Genomic DNA, 11,609 nt, shown 5'->3' with positions numbered 1-11,609 from the left:
TACTGCTATAAATACTTATGCAAGGTGTATATATTGGATAAAGGATATATATCTAGAATATATAAAGGATTCTTATAAATCAGAAAGAAAAAATAAACAACTCAATAAAACACTGGACAAGATAATTGAACAGGTACTTTATGTAAGAGAAAATGGCCTAGAAACATGAAAAGGCACCCAATCTCATTAGTCATCAGGGGTAGAAAAATTAAAACTACCATTAGATACTACTACAAACCTGTAAGGAAGTCTAGAATGAGAAGACTGACAAAGTTGAGGACCAGTGAGAATCCGGAACAACTGGAATTTTCATTCACTGTTGATGGGAGTGTAAATTGATAAAGCCACTTTGGAAAACTGGTAGCACCTACCAAAGCTGAACATGTACATACTCTATGAGAAAGCAATTCAGCCTTGTAGAAATGTGAAGATGTGTAATTTTGATGGACTTTAACTGCGAAATGTTAAAGTTGCATTAAGCTGCTAATAGGTATGACTAATCAGCAGCAGACTGATCACTTTAAACCTTCTTTCAGTTGTCCATCGTACTCAGCATGGTTCCTACCTTTTTATGGTTATCCACAACTTTAGTCAACATCCCTGCTGTATCTTTACCTGAAATAGTAATGAAAGCTGGCTCAAAAAGCAGAGTCTCATGGCATAGCACTAGAGATTTCCTTCTTTCTTTCATTGTACTTCTTGTCATTTTATTTCTTTCTTTCTTTCTTTCTTTCTTTCTTTCTTTCTTTCTTTCTTTCTTTCTTTCTTTCTTCTTTCTTTCTTTCTTTCTTTCTTTCTTTCTCTTTCTTCTTTCTTTCTTTCTTTCTTTCTCTTTCTTTCTTTCTTTTTTCTTTCTTTCTTTCTTTCTTTCTTTCTTTCTTTCTTTCTTTCTTTCTTTCTTTCTTTCTTTCTTTCCTTCCTTCCTTCCTTCCTTCCTTCCTTCTTTCCTTCTTTCCTTCTTTCCTTCCTTCTTTCTTTCTTGACCATGTTATTAGGCTATTGGATGTCATCAACGGCAACTGGATGTGCAAATAGAAATGTCAATTTGTGCTGAAATCTCTCTTCCCTGGGTAACCAGATCAGTATGGCCAGAGCACCTGGAGATCTGACAAAGAGCTTTTGAGGCAGAGGGAAACTAAGTACCAAGTCCATGAGGTTCAAATGAACCTGGCATTCAAAGAATAGGGGGAAGATGGCAATAGAGCTCTTTCAGTAGTTCAGCTGGCACCCTAGGATGTCTCCCAAGGAATTGGCACCTTGCTCTGAATTCAAATGCCTTGGAGGGGGGTGTTAATGGTAATTTTCTACTGTCGCTATATTACTGAGTATCACTTGCCACATACTCCTTACCGCTATATCCCACTTCTTGTTGGCATCCTTGTTTCCCTGGTTTGGCACTTTCAAGATGTCTCAGTCCCATGGCTGGCAAGTTGGTGCTAGCAGTCATGTGGGAGCTCAGCTGTGGTTGTGGATGGGGGTGGGGGGCCTCAGTTCCTCTCAATGTGGGCCTCCCCATGAACTGCTGGGACTTTTTCACACTTTGATGTCTGGATTCCAAAGAGTGAGCCTTCCAAGAGAACTAGAAGGCAATTGCATTGCTTTGCATTACCTGTTTTTGAAAGTGTCCTAACATCAATTACACCATGGTCATAAGGCCACCTAGATTCAAGGGAGAGAAGACATGACCCCCCCCCACCACCACCACCACCACATCCTCTCAAGGGGAGAAGTGTCAGTCCCATTATAAGGCTATCATATGGGAAACTTGAAGACACTATGCTGAGTGAAATAAGCCTATTGTAAAAGGACAAATACTCTGTGATTCTACTCACACGAGGTGCCAAGAGTATTCAGATTCAAAGAGACAGAAGTAGAATTGTGGTTGCCAGGAGATAGAGGGAGGGAGGAGGGGAAATTAGTGCTTAATGGGTACAGAATTTCAGTTTGGGAAGATGAAAAAGTTCTGGAGATGGATGGTAGTAACAAGTTGTGCAACAATGTGAATGTACTTAACACCACTGAACTGTACACTCAAAAATGATTAAAATAGTAAATTTTATGTATATTCTCCCCATATGGGATGGGGAATATTGTTTCAGCCACACAGTTGTTGGGATGAAGTAGGATGAGTGTGTAGATGTCTATAGAGTTGCATAATAGCCGTGTCCTTTGATAGGGTGTAGTGCACACTCAGAGCTAAAAACGTGTAGATTAATACATAAGATGGAAAGGCTAATCAATCAGGATGTTCCAAGGTCCTTGTATTGCTCAGGAGAAACTCATCCCATGCCAGTCACTTCTCTGAGTGTTTTTTTTTAACTCCCCTCCGTCCTCTGCCTGATTAATATTACTCTTCAGAATCCCCGGGTAGTTCCAGAGTTTGTAGTTATCAGTGGGAGACTTGGTCTGTATGGACTTTCACTGCCAAACTGGAAACAGAGCTTCTTAAGAAATTGAATCTGTAGACAAAAACTTTTCAGTGTGTGTATTAGTTTTCCATGGCTCTGAAAGAAATTATTGCAAACTTAACAGCTTCAAACAACAGACATTTACCATCTCATAGTTCTGTAGGTCAGAAGTCCTGGCACTAAGTAGCTGGTTCTCTGAGTCAGAAATCTCACAAGGCTGCTGTGTTCTCATCTGCAGCTCAGGAGTTCCTTCCAAGCTCATGCAGGTTTTTGGCAGAATCATTTACTTTAGGTTGTAGGACTGAGGTGCCCATTTTCTTGCTAGCTGTTGGCTGGGGGTCACTCCAGCTCCGAGAGCACACACTTAGGTTCTTGCTATGTGGCTCCCTCCATTTTCAAAGCCATCGATGGAGAACCTCCCTCACATTGAATCCCTCTCACTTGTTGAGTATCTCTTACCAGAAAAAGGCCTGTCCCATTAAGAACTTCCCTTAGGAAACCTAGGTCTGGCCCAGAAAGGATAATCTCCCTATCCTAAAAACAACTGATTTGGGACATTAATTCCATCTGCAAAATCCCTTCATGGCAACACCCAGATTAGTGTTTAATTAACTGGGAGAAGGTATGTGGACACCAGGGGCCACTTGGAGGCCGTCCTGGAATTCAGCCTGGTATGCCCTGGTATTGTGGATATGTTTGTAATTAAGAGCTTTACCTTCTAAAGATACATAAGATGAATATTGTTACTGATGTTTGCCTCAAAATAATCTGGAGAAGGAGGTGGGTATAGATGAAACGAGGCTGGCCACAGGGTAATGTTGCTGAAGCTGGGAAATGAGGCATTAGCATGCTGTGTGATTCTCTCTGCTATTATAATGCATGAATTTTGTCACATAAATTATTCCAGAGTACATAAAATGAAACAAAACCTCCAAACTTTTTTAACGAAGTAAGTATAAAATTAAAATTTAAACCAGGTAAAGTCCTCACAAAATTAATTAATTTATTGTTATGTTACTTAAGAATATTACTTAATTCCAGTATTACTTAAGGACATGGATGCAAAAATTCTCAAAATTTTACCTTACAGAATTTGGCAAAATACAACAAAAGTAAACGTGTTACCTCTGACCCAGTAACTCCACTTTTTAAGAAATTTATCCTGAAGACACACTGACAACAATATGAAAATACATAAATGCTCATAAATATATTGATTGGAAAAACATGGCATAGCCACACAATGGAGTACTGAACTAAGTAACTGTTAAAAAAAATGAGTATGATCTTTGTGAGCTAAAATGGGGTGCTTTCCAGGATATACTGTTAAGTAAAAAAAGCAAAGTTCAAAAGAACACACATAGAGAGTTACCTTATGTGTAATAAAGAAGGAGAAATATGAAAAAATATATATGTAACTGCTTACTTTTTATAAAAAGAAACACAAGAAGGAATAAACAAGAATCTAATATGATTGGCTGCCCACAGGAGCTAGCAGAGAAGTGAAGAGGATTGAGATAGGGAGTGGAAGTGACACTGAGTATACCAATTTGTATCATGTTACTTTTGAAACTACATTAATGTTTTACATATTCAAAAAATTAATAAAGTCAATGGTAATGAAGGGGGGAAAACTAAAATAAAGTACAAACATTAACAAATGAACTTAATTGTATTTTAAATGAAAACCATAACAGAACCAAAGAGGACAATAAAAAAATTAACCCAATTAACTTTTGAACATAACACTTAATACTCTGTGAAACTATATGACAAACTATATTTGTCAGTTTAAGACAAAAATAGCTATAAACAAATACTGAACTCTAGTTCAAAGAGTTTCTGTTTTTTGACATAGTAGGGGTTAACAATTCTGAAACTGCTTCCTCTGTATTTTAAGATTGAGCAAATGAATAAATATACTGAGGATGAGAGCCAGGTTTCTTACTGTTAAAGAAGGGAGTAATAATTATGAAAGGGGGCAGACTAAAATGAATCCTGCTGTGCTAAAATGGATTGGGGATATCAATATGAACTATATTTTAACATATGGATTTATTGTCCATATATTATGCATAGATGCATGTATGTATGCATATGTTTTTGTTTTTGTTTTTTGCTTAATCAACTGAAACAGCCCAGAGCAAAGACACTCCAGTATCAAGAACACCTGCAGCACCCAGATCTTGGTTTCTAAATACCATTCTCTACTAAAAGGACCTAGGAAACCTGGGCTCATTGTTGTGCTGGAAAGCAGGGAAGTGCTAAAAAAAAAAAAAAAAAAACAAAAACGGGGGGGTAACATAACAAAGTGATATAACAGCCAGCTTCAAAATAAATAATAGTAGTAGTAGAATATTCATGGAGTAAAATAAGAATAAATGAGTCCATCCTGTTATAAATTAATAAATTAATGAATGAGAAAGGAAAGCTTTCACTTATGGTAGACTATTAATAAATGTAGGAGAAAAGATGAAGTTTGAAAATTATCATTTTGCACACATCATAGTAATATCTCTTCAGCCATGAGTCATCATTGTATTCTTAAAACTTTGTGGATGAAAGTTCAATGAAGAAAGGACAATTATATAATCTCAGAGTATCCCCTTACAAATTACTTATTACAAAGCAAAAACATCACTTAACTGTGAATTAACCTAGTGAACACTACCTTATACCTTAACCAACTAAAGTTTATATCATTAATAAATGGAATATATTTACACCACCAATCTTCTGATAATGCCCTTAAGAGGACATAATGTCTTTCCTGTGGTATTTCAACTAAACATAACTGAATCTATTCATAAGAATCCACCAAACACAAATTGAGGGATATTCTAAAACTAATTTCAGATAAAAGAACGCTGAAGATATATGACAACTAAATGATGCTAGATTAGACTCCAGACCAGGGGTAAAGAACATAGTTATAGAGAATACTACTGGAATAAATGGTGAAATGTGAATAAGGATTGTGAATTAGTTCAAAGTTTCCCAAATGCTCTTGGTTCAAGGTGCCCTTAGTGTATCAATAATTTTTTCATGGTGTTCCTTGGCCAAAAACAAATCTAGTTCCAAACAACTTATTAAATATTTATGCCCGAGCAATTTAGTTGTCATTTGAAAAAAATAATATACATAAATTGAAAGAAAAAAATGATATTTTTATTTCATTCTTAAATAACCACAATTACTTACTAATGGGATTTATACAGCTGTTGTGCACTGCATAACTTCTCAAACCTTGGAATCAGATTGGACAAGACCACCCTCATTTCCTGTTCTACACTGATTTTTGCCCTGTACTTTTTATCACAAACACGGAAAAAACCCAGCTTCCTAAATATGACAGATCCAAGTAATATGGCGCCATCTATTGTTCAAATAGTGAATAACCTCGAGTAAGTAGTTTTGAATAGTTTTGCTTGCCTTGAGAATTTAGAATGTAAAATATCGCACAAATATGGGGCACCTCGTGCACAGCTTGAGAACCACGGGATTAGATAATAGTGTTGTATCAATGGTACTTTTCCTCATTTTGATAAATATACTGTTGCTATGTAAGAGAAAGTCCTTGTTCTTAGGAAATATATGTTGAAGTACTTACGGATAAAGAAAGATGTCTGCAAACTATTCTCAAATGATTCAGAAAAAGGAAAGTGTATACATTTGTGTATGTAAAAAATGTTAACAATGAGTCTGGATAAAAGGTATACAACATCTTCCCCCTACTATTCTTGAAATTTTTGAAATTATTTCAAAATAAAGATTTCTGAAAGATGCAATATAATACTACATTTCAAGGTGTATGTACATATGTAGTGAAACAATTTGTAAATGTCTGGAAATTAAAAGCACCAATTCAGACAGTTGCAATGTTTTGTAGAGCTGAAAGAGGGATGTACATTTGCAGAAAACTACAATATCAGGGATATTTTATTTCTTAAGGTAGGTGATGGATACACAGATATTCATTACATTATTCATTACACCTTTAAGTAAGTCCAACATATTTCATAATTTATTTTAAAGGATATGTAGAATCTTTCTTAATATGTAAAACTACAAAACATGAGTAAATGAAAGCATATGGTTGCTGTTTATTGGGGATTACCATGTAATTCATGTGCATTATCTCCTGTAAACCTTACCACCATCATATGGCCATGTCATGGCAACATAATGTAGAAGAGGGCTGACTCCAGAGCTCATGTTCCTAACCCCTATACCATATCCTCCAGCTCCATACACAGCTATTTCATGTTTCTCTTTCTTCTTTTTATCTTAGGCTAGGAAAGAAAGCTAACTAACTTTCTTGCTTTTTCAATTTCAAACTAATTTAACACACCTAATAAACAATATGGCTATACATATTCAAACATTGAAAACATCAATATGAAAAAATGGTAAGAAATTTTCATCTCCAGCATGTTTTACTGCTCTTATGCTCAATAGTATTATACCTAACTGATCTTTAGAAGAGTTGACATTTTGCAATTATTCTTCCACACCACCAGTTCTATTACAGGGTCAAAGGTGAACTATCAAAGAAACAGATGTCTATTGATTTATCAAATCATACTGAGAGCTCAGCATCTGGAAAATCAGTATAAATCCAATTCTTTTATGCTTTAAATTATCAAAATTCTGACCAGGACTTATATTTCATCTTTGTAAAGAATTTTAGGAGCTTTACTGACTAAGTTATATTACCTGTTGATTATGAAAACACTCCAAAGTAAGCTTTTTTTAAAAACAGCATTTAAGGTTTTAAAATTAAAAAGCTTGAAAATCTAATTTAAATAACTAATACAAAATTTGGAGCCTTTATTCACTATCTGCCTGCAATGTATTTCTTTTGAAAGCTATTTGAGAACAGAATCAATGCTACCTTCGTCCTTGAAATTTACTAGGAAATTGGCAGCCATTCTTTTTCGGGGCACTAAATCATTTATCAAGTTCTATTTAGTTTCTGAAACTAAAAATATTGACTCAAAAAGTTATTTTCTCTCGGATTGATTTTTTTTCCTAGCAGATGCTTTTCTTCCCATCGCTTGGGATGAAAACAGAAAAGTGGTTATCCTAGAATTCATTATTATACTGTCATATAATCAGCTAAAGGAAAGGTGACAACAGAAGATGGGGTTAAGTTTGGATGAGTAGCAGGGAACGTGAAGGAGCTCACAGCTACCGATCACACACTACTTGATAGAACCAGAAGAGTGTAAGAAACATTTAGTCTGAGCTTTCCTCCTGAAAATTAGAACTACGTAATAAAAGATCAAGGACTAAACTAAAACTTACCTTGACTCAAAAGGACAACTTTTTTTTTTTCGTTAATGATAGGAACGAGATTCAGATCTTGCCTAATTGCCCTCTTCCAGAACTAGAGCCCCTAATTCCCCACTTCCCTGGCTCCTGACCCTGCCTCTCAGGGAACCTAACGGGAACATAATATTGGAAGGGGGTGGTTAGTGGACGGGTCCACAGGGACTGAAGAATCCACAAAAAGTGCTCCCAAACGGACCATGGTCTACTTGGAATTTTCAGCGCCGCTGGGCCTTTAACTGGGCCAAAATTCCAGCCACTTCCAGACCGTGGATCTGTCCTGAATAGCCAATGAATTTCTGCCACTCGGCTGTTAATCTAACAAATATCTATGTCCTGACGCCCCTGAACACAAGGCCTCGCTCTCCACGAAGAGTAAACTCGGGCCCCCTCGACGCCACCTTGCTGTCAAAGGACGCAGCCCAGGCAGTCCGCGCAACCCCAAGGAACAGGTAACCACAGTCGCATCCCTGGGGCCTGGCGATGACGTCACGCCGCCCCTTTCTAGCATCGCGAGACTCTCTTCTCCCTCCCCCAGTTCCCTGCGCTCCTAACCGTCCGCGCTCGCTGCCAGGTAGCGGCGGGGATGGCGAGCCGCCGGGGCGGAGGCAAGAACAGGGGTTCCGCCATTGGACGAGGAAGCGTGAGGGACGGGCCGGCGTGGTGAACAGGGAGAGACCGAGGCGGGAGGCCCCGAGAGAGCGAGGGCAATGGAGGCCAACATGCCGAAGCGGAAGGAGCCTGGCAAGTCCTTGCGCATCAAAGTCATCTCCATGGGCAACGCCGAAGTGGGAAAAGTGAGTACCGTGCTGCGAGAGGCGGGACCTCAGCGCGGCGGGGCGACGTGCCGATTGGCTGGAAGGGCGGCCACTCAACAGCCTGGGGCCCAGCCCCCTCCCCGCCCCTAGCAGGCCTGGGTCCCCTCCTGGGCAGTGCGGCTCCGCGAGGAAAACTCTCCTGACCTTTTTGACCTTTGCGTTGCCCTCCTCCTACAGCTAAGACGGTGTCTTGTGTGCCCTCTAACCCCTTGAATGTATCCCAAAGAGAGTAAGGAGGCCTAGGTCCTTATGTCAGTTCTCCTGCATGGGTACCGTTTCTGCGTTCTGGGTGACCTGTCCAGCACTTAGAGGTGGAGAATAAAAGTTTAGTTACCCCCCAGGAGGGCTTCAGAGCCGAAGGGAACTCACGGGGGTGCATGTGAGGATGGGGTTTATAAGGTGTTACTCTGCCGACATGGAGCCCAGAATCTACATTTCATTTGTAAGAGAGCATAACATGCTGAGGGGTTTCACAGGGGAGGTGCAGTGGGAATCAAGGAACCTGCGTTATTTTGTTTTGTTTTTATTTCTGGTAGTGTTACCACATCCATTATCTCAAAGAAGTCTTAGTTGCACTGCCTTTTTCTATGCTGTTTCTATGGCTATCAGCTAAAGCTCTCCCATAGTATGGGGGAGGAAGGGTGAGGGGTGAACGGAGATCTTTCTCCACATGAGTTTTTAGACTGCCTCCTCTTCACCCAAATTGTCTCTCCTTAAGGGTAAGTGAAAGCTGTTGGTTAAGAACCTCCCAAGGTCACCGAATCAGTGACTGAACCAGTACTGGAACCTGGGTCTTCACACTCCCGTTGCAGTGCTCTTTCCCATCATTATATGCTGCCAAAACCAATTACAAGTGAGCTCTACATGCCAGAAGAGCTGTTAATGGGAGTGTTTAGGCTAGTTCTTGCACATAGTTGATGCTCAGTAAATATTTATTAGTGTCTTTTTTTCCCGTTTAGTATTATCTTGTACTATTTATGTGTCTGTGTGTATGTATGTAAGTATTAACATAGCTGAAAGTCAGCATTTACTGAGTGTCAACTATGTGCCAGGCACTGAAAAGAAAAGAATAAAGCCTTTAGAAGGTTATGTACTAAACTGGCTAAGTGAGCATGCTCACTTTTAAAACTTTACTGTGCTTAATGGTACAACATTAGAAATAGTTTAAAATGCCCAGTGTCACAACATTTATATATTATGGTTCTAGATTTATTAACCAATGCAGTTAGATGGGAAAGAAAGAACTTAGGAAACACTGGAAAGGAGAAAGCAAAATTATCATTATTTGTTAATGTTACGGTTGTTTATCTGGAAAGCCAAAGAGAATTAACTAAAAAGCTGTTAGAAACAATAAAAGACAAAATTAATATACAAAATTCATAGCTTTACCATATCAAATTATAATTGTGTAGAATTTAAATAACACCCAAAATAAAGTGCTCAAATTAAAACTTAAGAAGAAATAGGTAGGACCTAGGACCTATTTGAAGAAACATTTCAAACTTACAAAGGGACTGCAAATTACTTAGACAAATGGAAAGATATACTTTCCCCTTAATTAAGATCACTCAATATTTTAGAGATGTCAATTCTTTAAATTATCTACAAATGTAATTCAATTCCAGTTAAAATACCAATAGGATTTTTTTCTTCAAAACATAATAAAAGGTATTAAAGTCCTCGTGAAAAATTAAATGTGAGACTAGCCAAGAAAATTGTGAAAAAGAAATGAGAGGAGACTAACACTACCAGACGTTAAAACATCTTTTAAAGTTATCAAGCTTTTCCTATTGGTACTGGAAAGGAAATAGAGAGACATCAGTGGAACAGAATGGAGTTCAGAAATAAACTCAAACATATAAGGAAATTCAGTTTACAACAAATACAGTAAAACTGTGGGAAAGTAAAGGCCATTTAATAAGTGCTTTTGCAACAACTATTTACTATTTGGGAATGGAGTGGATTCCTATGGAATTCCTTTCTCAAAAATAAATTTTAGAAGATAAAAGATTTAAATGTAATTTTAAAAAAAATTTGCCTTAGTTATGAAAGTGCTACATATGCATTTTTAAAGAATTTGGAAAATATAGGAAGATACACAGATAAACAATCTTAAGTTAAAAACTAAGGCATGCCCTAGTAAATAATCCTTGGATCAAAAAGTAAATCAAAGCAAATGACAAAATAACTAAAAAGCTGTGTAAAGGAGAGAATCCATGCCAAAAGCTTCAGGGCAAATTTAAAGCTATAGTGAAAGGAAAATGTATTATTTTTTTCATTTCCAAAAAAGAGAGATAAAAACTAAAGGAATTTAATAGTTGTACAACTTTGTGAATATGCTTGGAACCACTGAATTATACACCTCAAAAGTAAATATTATGGTATGGTATATCTCAGTTTTAAAAAGTGAAGGAACTTAATACTTGAGACAATAGAAAAAAGGACACAAAATAGACCAAAAGAAAGAATTCCCTGGGAAAATTAGTGAAAAAGAAAAAAATGCCTAAAAATTTATTTAAGAAAAATAGAGAAAGCAAAAAATTACAAGATTAGTACTGAAAAGGAGACATAATCATATACTGGAAGAAATTAAAACAAAGATTAGAGAATATTGCATTCTGTTCTATGGGAACACATTTCAAAATACAGAGGAAATGGAGAATTTCCTAGCAAAATGTGAATTACCAAAATTGACTTAAAAAGAAGCAGGAAACCCCACAGCCAGTCACATAGGGAATTAGAAAAACAATGAAAAGATTTACTATCTAAAAAGGTATCAGAATCAGGTGGTTTCATTAACAAGCTTAATTTAAGCCTTAAATAACACATAATTTTGGTTACTTAAATTAGTCCAATGCGAAGGAAAAGATGAACAGCACTCCAGTTTATTTATATAAAGTCAGGGTAACTTAAATAGCAAAACTTGATACAGTATCAAAAAAGAAAAGTATATACCATTTTCACATATACATAGAGTTGTATAATTTCTAAATATCCACAAATAGAATTCAGCAATATATGAAAAAGATTTCACTGTTAGGAAGTAGGATTT

General features: G+C 37.1%; 1 protein-coding gene across 2 annotated transcripts in view; it reads left to right on the top strand.

The window, feature by feature from the left end:
* The first annotated feature begins 8,148 nt into the window (after positions 1-8,148).
* Positions 8,149-11,609, top strand: part of DNAJC27 (DnaJ heat shock protein family (Hsp40) member C27) — a 33,702-nt gene continuing 30,241 nt past the window's right edge. Inside the window, exon 1 of one of the 2 annotated variants that reach the window (XM_006190203.3) lies at positions 8,149-8,536. In XM_006190203.3, the coding sequence (XP_006190265.1) occupies positions 8,450-8,536 (87 nt within the window). In that variant the 5' untranslated portion in view covers positions 8,149-8,449. The remainder of the gene's footprint in view (positions 8,537-11,609) is intronic. The other variant, XM_006190202.3, reaches the window with a different exon arrangement.

The sequence above is a fragment of the Camelus ferus genome, chromosome 15 (assembly GCF_009834535.1).
Source record: "Camelus ferus isolate YT-003-E chromosome 15, BCGSAC_Cfer_1.0, whole genome shotgun sequence".
NCBI lineage: Eukaryota > Metazoa > Chordata > Mammalia > Artiodactyla > Camelidae > Camelus > Camelus ferus.
Note: the sequence above shows the minus strand (reverse complement) of the source record. Positions and strands in the feature narration are given on the sequence as shown.